Genomic DNA, 17,611 nt, shown 5'->3' with positions numbered 1-17,611 from the left:
TCCCAGATTCTTGAAAGATTACTACCAGTGCATCCAACAACTGTAGGTATCTCTTTAATAACTTAGGATATATCCCATCAGGTCCAGAGGACTTACCAGTCTTTCACATGATTAATTTCTCTAGAACTTAGTAGAACTACAGTAGTTATTATATATATTTTCTTTCCCTCTTTTTCATTTAGTATTTTGGAAATGCTATTAGTATCTTCAGAGAATCCCTACAGTGTGGGGACAGGCCATTTGGCCCAACAAGTCCACACCGACCCTCCAAAGAGTAACCCACCCAGATCCATTCCCTACCACTCTACATTTACCCCTGACTAATGCACAATGAACAATTTAGCATAGTCAATTCACCTAACCTGCACATCTTTAGGTTGTGGGAGGAAACCAGAGGAAACCCACACAGACACTAGGAGAATGTGCAAACTCCACATAGACAGTGCCCAAGACTGGAATTGAACCCAGGTCCCTGGTGTTGTGAGGCAGCAGTGCTAACCACTGAGCCAATTTTCTTGTTTTACAAAACACATTCTCAATTAAATTAATGTAGTCATACTAACAAGGTAACATCTAAACCCATAGGCTTCCAAAACAAAACCTGGTTTTATTTTTGCTGAACTTTTATACATCACCCCTTTTGTGAACACTAATGAAAAGTATGTATTTAACTCCTCTGCCATTTCCTGGTTCTCCATAATACATCCCCAGCTTCATTCTGTAAGGAGCCTACATTTACTTTGGTTTCTCTCTTCCAGTTTATATATTTAAAGAGGATCTTGCTGTCCAACTTGATGATATTACTTGCCTCTTTCTTCCACCTAAGCCATGGCTGACAGGTATAGATATTTTCTAATCAACATGTTCAGAAATATTATAAGATACCCATTGAGTAAGCTACCACCATGCCACAATAGCCCAAGGCTGACAGGTATGATCTTGGATGGGTTTCGTTGGTTTCTTCTGGGTTTGATTGGCTAGACACTCCACTCTGCTCTTCTCCCCTAACTATGCTGCAATTTCTCTAGGCAAAACTACAAGGACTATTCCATGGAATCTCGGACGCTCTTCCGAATACATGCTGCTCTTTCCAAACTGAAGGCAGAAAAAGATGAGAATGGGTTTGAAGTGACTGCCCTCTAGAGGTGAACCCAACCCAATGCAAAATGGAGGATTGAGTAAACATTAAAAATGGGTCAATGTAGGAAGGGGGTAAAATCAAAAGACCAAGAAATACCTGGGAGTTGAATTTTAATGCTGTGGGACATTTATGAGCTTGGGGGAGCTGGTCTGCCCACACTGAATCTCAGACTCATATGGCTCATAAACGTTGTCCTGCGGCATTTTGATTTGAGGGCAGGAGGTGGAAAGTGTTGCCGTGGTGACACGTCAAGATGCCGTATTTCAATACCGATGCAGCGCACCCCTCTCCGTCGTTCTTCTGACATTTTTTGGGGGTTTGGGGTCTTAAACAAAAACGTCACAGGTTGCTTTTATCAACCTGAGAACATCACACATACTGAGTGAGAAATGCCTTTTTATGAATGTCGAGGCAACAAGCTGAGAAAAGGACTCTCAGAAGACATTACAGAAAGGACTGTGTACTTTTCGATTTTCTTACTGTTCCCTATTTTGCCACGATTAAACCGGGTTTTATTTTTGGAAGCCCCAGGGTTTAGAGGTTACTTTGTTAGTATGACTGCATTAATTTAAATAGGAATGTGTTTTGTAAAACAAAAAAGTGGCTTCCTGAGCTAGGTTCTTCCTCAAAGTACTGTATTGGGAGATAGAGACAATAAGAAAACTTTCCCTCGCAAAAAATGATTGCGCATTTAACATTTTACTGATGTTTACACTTTCGACTGAAATAAGGGCAAGCATTGAAATGCGTTGATATGGCTTCACTTTTTTTAAAAATTGTGCAATGATCAACTTCCCTTCAGTTTTATAAATAGGATTGGATGGTTCAGTTCTGGTTGGCGAATGGGATCAGATGTGAATACTTCGGATAGGTGATTTGCTGTTTATTCTGGAGTGTGAAATGATTTTCAGTAAAGTTTTGATATCCTGTATTTAAATGACGTTGAGTGACCCAGTGGCTAGTGCCTGAAACTCAACTGCTGAGTTTAATGTCTTGTCTTTGGGTGGTGTAATTAAGAACATAGATTCTGTTGAAGTGGTCAGAGACTTGGATGATGAGTGAACTATCCCCACAAACAATTGTTTTGCTGCCCCTACCTCTTCCAAATCTGTTGCTCTCATTACCAGCATGCAGTGTTACTATCTGCATGGTCTTGCAGAACTTCAGTTTTGTTGAACAGAAAGACATGTTTCCAAAATTTCTCATCTCGTACACATCGGGACAAACTCAAGAATGCCACACTTCACACCAGGCCAGATATGTAGGCTGTACATCCTAGACAATAGCTTATCAGAACAAACAGCACATTCTTTATGGTAAAAACAATGACTGCAGATGCTGAAAACCAAATACTGGATTAGTGGTGCTGGAAGAGCACAGCAGTTCAGGCAGCATCCAACGAGCAGCGAAATCAACGTTTCGGGCAAAAGCCCTTCATCAGGAAGGGCTTTTGCCCGAAACGTTGATTTCGCTGCTCGTTGGATGCTGCCTGAACTGCTGTGCTCTTCCAGCACCACTAATCCAGCACATTCTTTATGTTGATCGTAATGGGCCAAGTGCAGATTACACCCCACCAGACTGTGCTTGCCAAGCCCAAAGAAATCGTCAGCTGTTCAAATGCGATTTCATGATTGGACAGTGCATGCTGATTAATCCCAAGTGCGCTATTAATTTCAATTCAGAACTAACCTAAGATAATCACTAAGCTTGTAATGTGGCTCATTAGTGTTTGCCAGGTGTGACGTACATTCAGACACAGGGACTCCGTCTCTGTAAGCATGTTCACACCTTGGGCCTTTTTCAAATTATCTATGGTTTAAGTCTGCTGCTGTGGCTTCACTCTATTTTCAAATTGCGGAATGATCAATTCCCTTAGTTTTATCACCAGGACTTGATGATTTGGTTCTACCGGCTGAATAGGACTGGACACAAGACTTAATGTTTAACACAACATAAAAATTCATTACGACTATTATTGTCCCTATTGCTTCTCCATGACAAAATCTTAGCTAATCACAAGTATACTTGCCAACCAATCATTTCTCTTGTAATATAAATTGTTTAGTTGTTGGAAATTTCACTACCCAGCAGCATCACCAACATTGGTTTTGCTCCGTCATCTGGCACAAGGTCATTCTTAGTTTGAGAGCATTGGTGGGCTGTCTGATTGTGGAGAGAATCACAAGGAACCTTAATCCTGTTTTCATCGGATATCAACACAGGGTACGGAGGAATATGGCCATGGGTGAAAACACGAGCTGATTGTCCCCTTTGTTCAGTGATGTGAAGGCCAATTGTCACACCTGACCCTAACCAACAGCTCTACAAGGCTCTAGTAGATAATTGCAATGTCCAATTGGGACATTAGCCTCACTATCTAATTCCTGGCACTACGATGGCAAATCAATTTACCGTCTTGTATTAGCAGCCAATGCAGTGAGCTAATTTGAAGACTGACCCAAAAGGAAACCATCAGCCAATGGCTCAGTTTTCTGTCATGAATGAGCAACTTTGGGAATGTCAAGTTATTACTGAGCCATTGGTAATGTGACCACCCAATTACCCAGAAGGTACCTGATGCTGTTTGACCCATTGTTGTTCATCCAGAGGATTCTGTCCCTCCCCCTTTATCCCCCACTCTTCCAATTGGCTAAAGTTTCTCTTCAATGGTTTCTACCTCCATCTTATTCACAAGTCCATACCACAGGCTGACTCCTTGTTCCCAATAACTTGTGCGTCTTAGACTAGAGTGGAGTGGAAGCTACATGACAATTGTATGAAACTTCTGGAGCACTTTGGTGTAACTGCCCATAAATAACACAGAAAGGATGTGTTAGTCTGGGGAATGGTATCAAGGTTAAATACTTAAGTTGAGCACAGGTAAGCATACTTTAGTGTTATGAATGCCAGTGTATGATGCGATTAAGGTTTTTAACTTTATTTAATACAGAGTAGTCAGGATATGGATGCACTACCTGGAAGTGTGACTGTATAAGGTACAATTGAGGCATTCAGGAGCATTGTGGTTGACGATTTGGACAGAATGGACACAAGGGTATGGGGGACAAAGCAGAAAATTGCCTACTGCCAATGATGCTCGTTTGAAGAGCATGATGGGCCGAATGGCTGCCTTTGCTGCCAAAACACACTGTGATAAGGTAGACAGAAAGTAGCAACTTCCTCAGGTGTGGAAGGTCCAGAAATCAAAAAGCATATGGGAGAATGGAAATCTGGAAGTAAGGTGGATAGATGTTGTTAAGATGCAGAACAGTGGGCGGCACGGTGGTTAGCACTGCTGCCTCACAGCGCCAGAGACACGGGTTCAATTCCTGCCTTAGGCGACTGACTGTGTGGAGTTTGCACATTCTCCCCATGTCTGCGTGGGTTTCCTCCGGGTGCTCCGGTTTCCTCTCAGTCCAAAGATGTGCAGGTCAGGTGAATTGACCATGCTAAATTGCCCGTAGTGTTAGGTAAGGGGTAGATGTAGGGGTATGGGTGGGTTGCGCTTTGGCGAGGTGGTGTGGACTTGTTGGGCCGAAGGGCCTGTTTCCACACTGTAAGTAATCTAATCTAGTCAACAATCTCACTGAATGGTAGTATAGGCTCGAGGAGATGAATGGCCTCTGCCTCCTTTTATGTTTAACTCAAATCACCCCTTTGTTCTCCTGCCAACTTAACCTTAAGTTTTAATGTCATGGAGTGACTCATTCTGCACAGCCTGCAGTAATCACTGGTTATTATATCTTGCAAATCACCCTTGTGACTCTGTTGTGTCCTAACTCTGACACAGGGCAGTGTGGGATCCAAACCCTGCCTCACCTTCCTGCAACGTGAAATTAAACTGTTGCAATTAAAACCATTGAAAATAAGCTTTTAGAAAGGAGTTTTGCACTAGTGCCAACTGAACTTTGATCCAGACGTGCAGCAGAAATTCCTGTCAGATTTCTCAGAAAAGGTTGGCCCCAGTTTCCAGTTGGTTGAATGGATTGGTGACTATTCCTTACGGATGCAGACTGCTGCCCATCTACTTTTCCTGTACCCATAGGAGACTCCATAGCCCCAACTACAGGTTCAGGGAATCCTACTCTTATAAACTCCTGAGCTACTGGGAGCATGCAAAGGCAGGAAGTGGCATAACATCACACTAACCATAGGCATGAATTACAATAGGTACAGGGTGTGAGTATTTTAGTTGCAGGAATGGCTGATGTTGTTGCTGTCACTTTGCTGCTGTTCCACCTCCCTTCAGCTTGACAGCGCCCATAGCTATTACAACTTCAACCATCCAAGTTCCGAATCCTAGGGGACTCGATCACAACCGGACATCTGGCACTTTAAAATGGCACATCACGGTACAGTAGGTAGAGGTCCTGTCTCTGATCTGGGGGCTCTGGATTCATATCCAACTATCAGGATATCCGATGAGGGTGCATTTCTAACGTGCCCAACCAGGACAGATTCCTGATCAGTCGTGCAATGGTAAGAAATTGGAGGCTCCATCACTATGCATAGCTCCAGACTATAAGATGCCAGTAAACATGTATGTTACTGCAGCAACTAGGACATCCTGAATGGACTGTAACCCACCAGTACCACCCAGTGGAGTGTGGATAGCTGCATCACTCAACCATTCCCAAATTAAATAGAGGGTCCAAGTATTTTTATACAAGTTCCCAGCCATTCTGTGGACTAGAGTCACACGCACCACTAGTCCTTGATCTTCACACTCAGACAGTTTGTCTTGAATGTCTCAGTTATTCCCAAATCGTGAACCATAAAAAGTATTATTTATTTTAAAAGTAAATTTTCCACTTCTGATTGGGGATGCAAGTTGTTGCGATTACATCGATTTCCATGTGATTTAATTCACGATTCTGAATCTCTATCCCAAGATTGCTACCATTGGTTAAAAAGTGCCAATTTAGGCACACTGTCCTATTTGTAGTGATCCAAAAATTCTCGTGTCTTCTATGGCACGGGTATTGCTGTATTAATGCAGGGCTTTTGCTTAAACCAAGAAAGTAATTTTGCAGCAACAGGTCGGGGTGCAGAAATCATGTGACAGAACTGCAGGCCAGGTAGCTTGCAGGATCTTAAGCACAAATAGATCTGTACTCCAGCGGGCAGTCAGCCTGAGGCCATCGCTGACCCTGGTTTGCCCAGTCTTTAGGGGCCTGCACAAAACACTTTAAATAAAATTGTATCATTTTATTTTACGTGACAAGAAGTACTGGTGCAGATTCACAAGTGATTTACTTAAATGCTATGTGTACTAAGTACAAAGACTTTATGCGGAATTATTTCAAAACCAATTAAAATCATTTTAATTTATGTCAATTAACTATCAGAATAAAATGGAAATTTACTTCAAACTTTTGTTGTATTCTGTCATTTTTTAAAAATCATTTACATGTGGCGTTTTTAGCATCAGACAAGAGGTTGCGATTCCCCCTGCAGCAATGCATGCACCCCAGTAATCTCTTCCAACCTCTTCCATTAGGCAAAAGCTTAAACATGGACCAACAGGTTCAAGAACAGCTTCTTCCCTGCTGTTATTAGACTTCTGAATGGATTTCTTAAATTTCACATCTAATATTGAACTTGCTTTTTGTGCACCTTTTTTGCAGCTGTAACGTGAGGATAGAACAGAGTGAGGAACACAATGTTCTTTGTATGGTAGGATCTGCCTGTACTGCACGCAAAACAAAACTTTTCACTGTACCCAGGTACATGTGACAAAAATCAAATTAGAAATTCCAGAAATAGGTCAGGAAAATTAAGGGCCAATGCCATAACCAGGAACCAAGAAGATTGTAGATTGTCAACAAAAGACCAACCAGCTCCACGAGGGAAGGGAGCCTGTCATCTTTATATGGTTCAGTGTCGCATGACTCCAGTCCAATGTTAGATGGTTAATTCTTTAATAGTTTCTGACATCACTTGACAGTCACTCATACAAGTAAAGTGAAGACGTAAAGACACCAGCCTCCAAATGTCATGGAACTGCTGGCAATAAATGTGACCTTGTTAATTATCAAGGACAAATAATGAAGTTTTAAAAATGACTTGTGGTCACTCAGAATGGAACACTTGCAACATGTTAAAGTCCCCACGTTTCATTAAGTCTGTCCAATCAGTTTAATGAAAGAGTTTTAGCAGTCTCCCAATTCCTGGCAATGTAAATACAAGCAGTTTACAAGATGCCTGCTGCTGCTACCTCACTCCCAGAAGTCTCTTCTTTCTTTCGTCTTTTCATCAGTTTACGTTTCTTCTTCTCCTCCTTCTCCAACTCCTTCACCATCTCCTGAAACTTGGGACTCCGTGGGTCGATGCTGTAGCCAAAGCGTTCCCTAGCTTCTGAAAGCAGATGTTCCCGCCTGGCTTTCTCCTCCCTCTGCTTGATCTTCAGCTCGCGTTTCTCTCGCCGCCAGTCTTCAACCATCTTGGGCATCTTGGCCATGTTGGTTGCAATCAGCTTCTGCCTGGAAATAGCAGAGAGGAAGAGAAGCCATGTCATTGTGTTCACTCTTCCAAAGATCTCCATGTCTGCTCCCCTCCCTGACAAATCAATTTAATACAAAACTCGTGGATGTCCAAAACACCCCAGCTCGGTGTTATCCCTTTTCTGCTTACTACCTGTGAAATGCTTCAAAATATTAACTTTTTTTAATCCTTGTTCTCAACTCTCTCCATGGTCTCAACCTAACTCAATCTCAGTGCACAGAGATGCTAGAGGAGGTTACTATCACTCCAGACTCCTCTCTTTCCACTGTTGCCATCAGTTAATGTCTACTGGAAACTCTGGTATTTCTCTCCTGAACTGTCCCACTTTTTTTCTCTCTCTCTCTTTTCCTTTCAGGTGCTACTTATAACTTGCAGCTATTCCTCTGAAGTGACGTGGTTTCAAGTATTCTGAAACAAAAATAGAAATTGTTGGAGAAACTCAGCCAGTCTGGCAGCATCTGTAGAGAGAAAAACTGATTGACATCGAAGCCAGTGACTGTTCAACAGAACTGAGTTTTTGTTGAGTTTCTCCAGCACTTTCTGTTTTTGTTTCAGATTTTCAGCATCTGCAGGTCTGTTTGATTTTGGTGGCAGGTACTATTTAGTAAGTGTTCTTGTGAAGCACCTATGGAATTTTTTGCTATATTAAAACAGCTATATAAATGTAACTTGTGTGCTCTTCATACATCTGACTCTCAAGATAGAAACAGCAGCTCATTGCCTGTGCAGCCAGTCGCAAATGTAAAGTAAGCAAACTGCAAACCCCATGCACAGCAACTTGCTGATCCCAACCAAAGCAAGGCAAAATGGCTAGAAACACTTGCGAGAGGAGACCAGCAGAATCCAGCAATACAAAAGGCCATTCAGCCCATTGTATCTCCTACTGGTTCTTTGAAAGAACTGTGCATTTAAACCCACTTCTCTGCTACTTCTCTATACCCATGCAATGCATATTCTTTCCTTTTTGAATACTTATAAGTCATAAAATGCAAGAGCAGAAGTAGGCCACTCAGCCCATTGAGTATGCTCTGCCATTTCTTTCTCTATGAGATGAGATGAGATGAGATGAGATTAGATTCCCTACACTGTGGAAACAGGCCATTTGGCCCAACAAGTCCACTCCGACCCTCCAAAGAGCAACTCACCCCTGTCCCATTCTCCTACGTTTACCCCTGACTTCATCGGGAACGATGAAGAGCTGATATCTTTCCTGTTCACAATATTCTAGCTATGGTCTGTGCCTTATTTAGTTTTTAGCAAGATCTCCCTATTATCGTGTTCTAAGTTATTACTGAGGCCAGTTCCAACATGCAGATTCCACATTACAGCAACGTAAACTGCTCAAAAAAGAAATTACAAATTAACATTTTCCTTCTCTCAGATTCTTTTCCTAGTTATCTCAAATTTGTGACAATAGTCACTTTGAAAATTTGGAGAAGTTAAAGAAGTGCAAGTTTGTCTTTGTAGCTTTATCATTTAACAAGATACAGCTGATTGTACGAATAACCTAAAAACTCGCACATTAGTGTGGTTAGTGCATACCCCAAAGCTGCAAACCTTCAAACAAAGGTCAGTAAGGAGGAGGTCTGAATCACTGACGAGACCATAAACCAGACAGCACTTTCTCGCCTTTGACTTTATTAATTGCCATGATCTGCATTTCCACACCTGCTGTTACAACTTGCGTTAGCACCTCATTCAAGCAGCTGTCAAGGAGTGAGGACATTATTGCAATTCACATTCTGCACTTGCCACTTCCCACAGTAGAGTACACAAAAAGCCAGATTCCTGTGTGAGCTTTAGTTGCACAGCCTCAGTGGGTTTCTCCCTTCTAGCTGCTTGGAGCAACACCGGGCCTGTGAATCATAGAATCCCTACAGTGCAGTGGGTATTCAGCCCACTGAGCCTGCACTGACCCTCCGAAGTGTATCCCACCACCTTTTGTAATGGAAACTGCTGCACATAAATGCTGCTGCCTCAGAATCCAAACTCTATACGCACCAGTTTCAATGCTTTTCTAATGTACAACAAAGCAACCTGCAGGACTGCATCTTAAAACTCAGTGACCCTTCTGCCAGTTTTCTGCTTAAACAGATGACAGGGTCAATCTTCTGCCTCCGTGGAATGTAAATCACTGGTTGACTGGCATAGCAACACCAGGTCAGCTCTCCTGTACGTCCGACCCCGAATAATGTCCAGATATTGCCGTCTCTCTTTCTGCTTCATTGTGTCTAATGGATTATACCATATACATCAACCCAGAAGCGTCCTAAAAGGCCTTCACACCCTTGACTCCAGGATCCTCCTTCCACCCTTTCTCATAGAAACCTCAGGTGCAGGTTGTCTCTCCAATCATGTTGGCTCCACTATTCGATAACAGTAGACTTTGTTGTACTCACTTTCCTGCTTGTTCCGCCCCATAGCCATCATGGCACAGACTTCATGGGCCAAACAGCCTCTTCTGTCCTGTATGACTATAATACTTACCGCTCTTGCTGATCAGAAATCTGTCCAACCCAGCCTTGAACATATTCTGAAGTAGTGCAACCAGTTCTGATTGCCCAGTTGTAGGAAGGATATTATTAAGCTGGAAAGGGCTCAGAAGAGATTTTATCAGGATGTTGCTGGGAATGAGTTATACAAGAGGCTAGATAAGCTGGGACCTTTTTCACTGGAGTGTAGGAAGTTGAAGGGCAACCTTATAGAGGCTTGTAAAATCATGAGGCGTGTAGATAAAGTGAACGCCAAGTGTCTTTTCCCCAAGGTGAGGGTTTTCAAGACTAGGGGGCATATTTTTAAGGTGCAAGGAGAAAAATTTTAAAAAGACATGAGGAGCATTTTGTTTTACACCGAGTGCGGTGCATTCTTAACTTGCATTCCCAACTTGCATTCTTAAAGGATGTGTAAGGGTGGCTGTTTCCTCTGGTTGGTGAGATTTAAATCAGTGAATATAATCTCAGAATAATGGGCAAATCATTTAAGATAGAGATGAGGAATTTCTATATCCGTCTCCCTTTCTTCTAGCTCTTCCCTTGCGCCTGCTCTCTTCCTCCTTAGATTCCCTCATTCCAGAGAACATCTCTGACTATTTCCCATGATCTGTTCCCTCAAGTCCCTTTCAATCTCATCCCACTGACAGCTGTGGCTCAGGGGGCAGCATTTTTGCTTGAGACACAAGGTTCTGGGGTCAAATATTATTCAAAAGGCTCAAACTGACACTTACTGCAGTAGTAAGGGAATGCCATACTGTTGAATGGTTCCTTCTTTGGTGGAGAAATCAAACCAATATTCAATCGGGGAATCAAAAGATCCTCTGAGAGGAGGCAACACCTGGAGTATTATGTACAGTTTTGGTCTCCATATCCAAGGAAGGATATACAGTATGTGCCATAAATGGACTTCAATGGGGCATCACCAGAATAACCTCTGGTGGTAGGATTGTCTTATGAGGAGAGATTGAGGAAAGTGGGTCTGTAATCTCTAGAATTTCAAAAAATGAGAACTGACCACATCAAAACTTATAGGCAGTGAGCTCTATTTTCTCACCACCTTCAGTGAATATTTTGCTTTTAAACCACCTGTGCCTTGCCTTAGCTTAAATCTATGCCCCCAGTCACCAATGCCTCCGCGAAGGGGTAACATTCCTTTCGGTCAACCCTATGGCTCTCATAACTTCATACATCTCAAACATGTTGAATTTGAGAGGATGCAGAAAAGATTCACAAGAATGTTGTCAGGGTTAGAGATTTTGAGCTTATAGGGAAAGGTTTAATAGACTGGGGCTATTTTCCCTAGAATGTTGGAGGCTGAAGGGTGACCTTAGAGAGGTTTATAAAATCATAAGGGGCATGGATAGGATGATTAGTCAAGGTCTTTTTCCCAGGGTAGCAGAGTGCAAAACCATAGGTTTAAGGTAAGAGGGAAAAGATATAAGGGACCTAAGAGGAGAAAGTGAGGACTGCAGATGCTGGAGATCAGAGCTGAAAATGTGTTGCTGGAAAAGCGCAGCAGGTCAGGCAGCATCCAAGGAACAGGAGAATTGACGTTTTGGGCATAAGCCCTTCTTCAGGACCTAAGGGTCAACTTTTTCCTGCAGAAGGGTAGTGCATATGTGGAATAATCTGCCAGATTAGTGGTGGGAGACAGGTACAATTAGAATATTTAAAAGGCATCTGGATGCTATACGGATAACAGAGGTTTAGAGGGATATGGGCCGACTGCTGGCAAATGGGTCTTGATTAATTTTGGATATCTGGTCATCGTGGCCAAGTTGGGCCGAAAGGTCTGTTTCCTTGCTGTACAACTCAATGACTATGTCCCCTTTCAATCTCCTCTACTCTTCGGAGAACAACCCCAGTCTGTCCAATCTCTCTCCATCACTGACTCTCTCCAGCCCAGGCAACATCTTGGGGAATCATCTTTGCACTCTCTTATTGCAATCGCTTCCATCCTATAGATATACAGAAAATGTAACCTCTGGTGGGAAAAACAAGGGAACAGCATGCTGTTTAAAGTACAAAAAAGGGCACTTCCAAAGTGAAGGGCGCTACAGAAATGTAACTGCGTCCTGTTCCCATCCCCACCCCCCTCACCTCACCTTTCCTTTTCCTTCTTCTCCCGCTCCAGCTCCTTAACGCGGATATCGCTTAACATCTGCTGTAGGCTGGGCTCCCACTCGGCCTGGTGCTGGGCCAGCTCCGCGGCCTCAGGCCACAGGGAGGTGGCCGGCACGCCGGACGCGCTACCCCAGCGGCCGTAGCGTTTGCGTTGGGCCCGGGCCCCCCGCTGCCACTCGGGGCTCTCGGAGTGCGGCAAGTAGAAGCCGTTCAGGTCCAGGCCCAAGCGTCGGGTGTTGTAAAATGCTCGGGCGGTGATAAGAGGCCCTGGAGGCCGCAGGGCAGCGACAGCCGCGCCAAGCGAAAGGCCACGCAAGATGGGCGCAGCCATCTTGGATCTTGGTCCTTGCCCGTGGAGGGCGCCTTCCCAAATGCCTGTTGAAAAGTTTAAAAATAACTTTAAAAAAATGTTTTGAAGAACACTCTTTTTGCTGTCCCAGAAGGCCATGCTCCACTGTGTTGTAGTTTAGTGTGTTCGCTGCTCACAATTTGGTCTGCTCTATATTGGGGAGATAAAACGCTGACTGGATGACCACTTTGCAGAATACCTACGTTCAGTCCCTAGTAATGATCCCGAGCTTCTAGTTGCCTGCCTCTTCAATACACCACCGTGTTCCATGGCCACAATGTGTGTGCTGGGTCTGGTGCAGTGCTTAAACTGGAAAAAAATGTATCTTATTTTCCGCTTGGGAACTCTGCAGCCTTCATGACTCCATATTTAATTCAAAAATTTTAGGGCTTGAAAACTTCAATCCATGCCATTCACCCAATCCCACATCGCAAACCCTGTCATTGATACAGGCTGTATTCAGCACAGCAACAAATTTGGTTAGGAATTGACCAACAGGTTTAGACAGTACATTTGGATCGGCTCAGGCTTGGAGAGCCGAAGGGCCTGTTCCTGGGCTGTAAATTTTCTTTGTTCTCTTTTTCCCGCTAACTCACATTCATAACTGCAGTTACAGATGCAGCCAGATTGCACGAGAGATTCACCAAGAATCTGCCTCGGCTGAAGTGAGTCAGCTACAAAGGGAGACTGGATAAGCTGGGAGAATGACAGAAAACATTGGATAAATTCTGCAGGTCTGGCAGCATCTGTGGAGAGAGAAACAGAGTTAATGTTTTGGGTCCAGTGATCCTTCTCGATAGGCTGGGTTTGCTTTCCTTAGCTGAAAATGTGTCGCTGGAAAAGCGCAGCAGGTCAGGCAGCATCCAAGGAGCAGGAGAATCGACGTTTCGGGCATGAGCCCTTCCTCATGCCCGAAATGTCGATTCTCCTGCTCCTTGGATGCTGCCTGACCTGCTGCGCTTTTCCAGCAACACATTTTCAGCTCTGATCTGCAGTCCTCACTTTCTCCTTTGTTTTCCTTAGAGCAGAGAAGGCTGAGGGGGGAACTTGATTGATGTGTACAACGTTCTAGGAGACATAGGGTAAATAGGAAAATACTTTTCCCCTTATTGAAAGAGTCAATAACCAGTGGCACAGTCTTAATCACCCAATTCCATGTTAAATGCTTCAATCAGCCTGCCTCCACCACATCTAGAGGCAGCGCATTCATTGTAGGCAAAAAAAACCACTCGTGTGAAAAAAAACTTTTTAACATTGCTTGTTTTCCTAATCACTTTAAATTTGTGCATTCTTGTTCTCAGGTCTTCACATTGTTATTCCTACAAATTATCCTGTTGAGTGCAAGATGAAAAGTTTCATCAAAATGTGTTTTATTTTCAATGATAGTTTTTGTTACTATCAACGTGGTCCCAGAACTTGCATTTAAAGCACCGCCCTCAATCTCAGGACATCCGAAGTACAATAAAACATTTGACAGGGATAGACGCACGACTTGATCGCCGTACCCGTGATGGCTGGTGGATGTTGTCTGCAGCAAAACAACCAGTCTCAGTTGTTTAGGGCGGCACGGTGGCACAGTGGTTAGCACTGCTGCCTCACAGCGCCAGAGACCTGGGTTCAATTCCCGCCTCAGGTGACTGACTGTGTGGACTGACTGTGTGGAGTTTGCACATTCTCCCCGTGGGTTTCCTCCGGGTGTTCCGGTTTCCTCTCACAATCCAAAAATGTGCAGGTTAGGTGGATTGGCCACGCTAAATTGCCCGTAGTGTTAGGTAAGGGGTAAATGTAGGGGAATGGGTCTGGGTGGGTTGCGCTTCGGCCAAAGGGCCTGTTTCCACACTAAGTAATCTAATCTACATGAGGTAGGAAACACTACAGCCCTGTTGCACAAACAACAACGTGCTAATGACCTAATCATTTCAAGGAATTTTGGTTGGTATGCATTAGGACACATGGAGTTAACACCTCTGCTCTTCTTTGAAATAGTGGCTGTGGGATTTTTCACATCCACCTGAGAGGGCAAATGGGGCCTTGATTCAACATTACATCTGAAACACAGCACCACCTACAGTGTTTCTTCAACACTGCACATGACTGTCACCCTAGATTGTTGTGCATGAGATTCCAAAGTGGGGCTTTAACTAACCCACTCCTTTTTTTTACATTTGGTAAAATTGCGATTGTGCAAGACCTAGTGTTTGCCATGGACTTGAATTGTTGAAGATGCTGTTATTGTATGAAACACAGAGGCTACTTAGCACACACCAGATTGCCAGGTAAAATAATAAGGATCAAATAACTATGCATTTTAGTAATTGTTTAAGGGGGAAATATTGGCCAAGAACTCCCTTGTTGTATTGTATAATGGTGCATTGTAATTCTTTCACATTCATCCAGGGAGGGGCTCGAGTTAATGTTTCAGCTGAAAAGTAGCACCTACCCCAGTGTTGCTTTGAAGCGTCTCCGGAAGGGGACTTAAAATGTGTCTTTCAAGCAAGAGTGCTACATCAGATATCCCTAAAGTGCAGTATTCAAATGCAGAATATGCAGAATCTCCTTGCTTTCAACATGAATGTTTGATAAAGGAATGATTGAATCAAGTGGAAGTTTTGCAATAAAACAGTCTTTAAGGGGCCCTACAGGACATCACACATTTCATTGTGGTCAATGAGACAATTGTCAAGAAATTATGTTTTCTGGAGAACTCATTACCAGAGTTAGCACATACCCCTAAATCTAGTTTTGAATAGTTTGGGTTAGTGATCTGACAACCTCATTTTCTACTTGGTGGGAACTTCTTTCAGTTTCAACAATCCTTTCCCTAAAACAGAAACTCAAACTTCTCACTTTTTACTTGGGATTTAACATCTGAAAGCAAAAAGATGTTTCCAGATTGGCAGGAATCCTCACTGTGGGACCACCTTGGTGGAGAACAGGATATCACCCTCAATTCTGGTGGTTCCTGCTAAGCAAGCACCACATAGTATAAATTTGACTGAAGCACAGAATTCTGTAACATATAAAATTAGGATGTGAGATATAAGACTAAGTAATTGTTACAGAAATAAAAAACAAAAACTGCTGGAGAAACTCTGCAGATATTGCAGTCCCTGTGACAACAGGAAACACAGGAAACGTTTTGAGTCCAATAAGACTCAGAATATGAACGATGCTATCGGACTCAGAATGCTGTTTCTCTCTCCAGATGCTGCCAGACCTGTTGCGTTTCTCCTACACTTTGTTTTTTCCCATAATCTCAGTATTCTGTCTATATTTTAAGGTTACAGAAGTTTGACAAGAGTCCAGAACTAGAGGGCATAAGTTTAGGGTGAGAGGGGAAAGATATGAAAGAGACCTGAGGGGCAACTTTTTCACACGAGGGTGGTACGGGTATAGAATGAGTTGCCAGAGGAAGTCGTTGCAACATTTAAAAGGCATTTGGATGGGTATATTAATAGGAAAGGTTTGGACCGATATGGACCGGGTGCTGGCAGGTGGGACTAGATTGGGTTGGGATATCTGATCAGCATGGACGGGTTGGACTGAAGGGTCTGTTTACATGCTGTACATCTCTATGACTCTATAACTGCTGTGAATTCCCAACATTGCTCGTGTCTAATACTGTACAGATAGGAGACATGAGTTAATATAACCAGTCATTATCTACTTTCATTCTCACAGCACACAAACGTGCACAAACAGCTCACAAACACACTACCTCTAGTGCACACAGACACACCACCTCAAGTGCACAGACACGCCAACCCTAGTGCAAACACGCGATCCTTACTACACACAGATCACATAGACACACTACTCCAACTAGTCCACATAAACACAACCACTCTAGTTCACCAACACCACCCCTAGTGCAGTTACAGTAACTCTAGTACATACACTGATGCCCCACCTATAGTGCACACAGACACAGCTGGTTTGTGATGCAGAGTGATGCCAACAGCATGTGTTCAACTGTTATCCCAGATGTGGTTATCTTCTCACCCTCTCACCTCGCCTGAGGCGTAGTGACCCTCAGGTTAAACGAACAGCACTCATCTCTCTCTAATGGGAGAGCAGCCCTATCGTCTTCTAGAACTATGGAGACTACTTTTTTTACAAAGACATACCAAGCCTCATGCACATAGGTCACCACAAGTGCACATCTGTAGTTCAGACACCACCTCTAGTGCACAAACGCATAACCTAATGCACGTACCACCTTTAGTTCTCACACACTGTTCCTAGTTTGCACTGACAGACTCACTAAAGTCTAATCAGTATCAGGGTTGCATAGTAATTTCCATAGATCCATTCTCTAGTTTAAATTTTCCCATATTGCACCTATCCCCATTCCATATGTTGATAGGTGAGAACTGCATAATCAGTGACAGGAGCATACTCTGTGCCCACTGGCAAAGACTCAGACACACTGGTGTTGATGAAAGGATTCCTTGCCTGAGTTTGTAACTCTGTGGCTTCTCGCCTGTTGCTTTGAAGGCCATGGGCGGATGGCAGTCATCAAAAGGGAACAGCAGAATATTATCATCACTTCCAAAGACAGCTTTGGAAATACAACAACATCTTGCATGGAGCAGGGGGACATGATGGCATAAATCAGTGACATAGTAACTCAGAAGCAGGCGAATGTTCTGGGATAAGAGTATGAATTCTACCATCACAACATATGAATTCAATCATTAAAAATTAAATCTAGAATAATGTCAACCACTGAAGCACTTTCTAGTGTCATAAAACCTTGCCTGGCTCACTACTGTTCTTTAGGGAAGGAGATCTGCCACCCTTAAGCATATGACATACACATGACTCCAGGACCACAGGAATGCAGTTGACTCGTGACTGCCCTCTGGGCAAATTATAGATGGGCAATGAATGCTGGCCTGGCTAGCCATGCCCACATCTTGTGCACACATTTAAGTCATACTTATAGCACATTTGACATAATAAAACATCCCCAAGGCATTGTCAATGGAAGTTAATCAC

At 43.3% G+C, this 17,611-nt stretch overlaps 2 protein-coding genes across 2 annotated transcripts in view; one reads left to right on the top strand and one right to left on the bottom strand.

Annotated features, from left to right (window-relative positions):
• The window catches only part of LOC140468062 (tetratricopeptide repeat protein 39A), a 113,580-nt gene extending 111,041 nt beyond the window's left edge, over nucleotides 1–2,539 (top strand). Inside the window, exon 18 of the mRNA XM_072564248.1 lies at nucleotides 1,029–2,539. Within this exon, the coding sequence (XP_072420349.1) occupies nucleotides 1,029–1,143 (115 nt within the window). The 3' untranslated portion in view covers nucleotides 1,144–2,539. The remainder of the gene's footprint in view (nucleotides 1–1,028) is intronic.
• A 4,506-nt stretch (nucleotides 2,540–7,045) lies between these two features.
• Nucleotides 7,046–13,099, bottom strand: gadd45gip1 (growth arrest and DNA-damage-inducible, gamma interacting protein 1). The gene is made up of 3 exons (XM_072564247.1): nucleotides 12,814–13,099; nucleotides 12,243–12,636; nucleotides 7,046–7,623 (listed from the first exon to the last, which is right to left on the bottom strand). Exons 1-3 carry the CDS (start codon nucleotides 12,878–12,880, stop codon nucleotides 7,335–7,337), a joined length of 750 nt encoding a protein of 249 aa, XP_072420348.1. The 5' UTR covers nucleotides 12,881–13,099; the 3' UTR covers nucleotides 7,046–7,334.
• Between the last annotated feature and the right edge of the window lie 4,512 nt (nucleotides 13,100–17,611).

Source organism: Chiloscyllium punctatum, chromosome 46 (assembly GCF_047496795.1).
Source record: "Chiloscyllium punctatum isolate Juve2018m chromosome 46, sChiPun1.3, whole genome shotgun sequence".
NCBI classification, from domain to species: Eukaryota; Metazoa; Chordata; class Chondrichthyes; order Orectolobiformes; family Hemiscylliidae; genus Chiloscyllium; species Chiloscyllium punctatum.
Note: the sequence above shows the minus strand (reverse complement) of the source record. Positions and strands in the feature narration are given on the sequence as shown.

Coding starts and splice junctions, on each gene's coding strand:
- gadd45gip1 (XM_072564247.1), bottom strand. CDS start 12,880: ATGGAACACGGTGGTGTATTGAAGAGGCAGGCAACTAGAAGCTCGGGA. Junction 12,637..12,813: donor ATCATTACTAGGGACTGAAC/GTAGGTATTCTG, acceptor ACTTTTCAACAG/GCATTTGGGAAGGCGCCCTC. Junction 7,624..12,242: donor GAGAAGAAGGAAAAGGAAAG/GTGAGGTGAGGG, acceptor TGCTATTTCCAG/GCAGAAGCTGATTGCAACCA.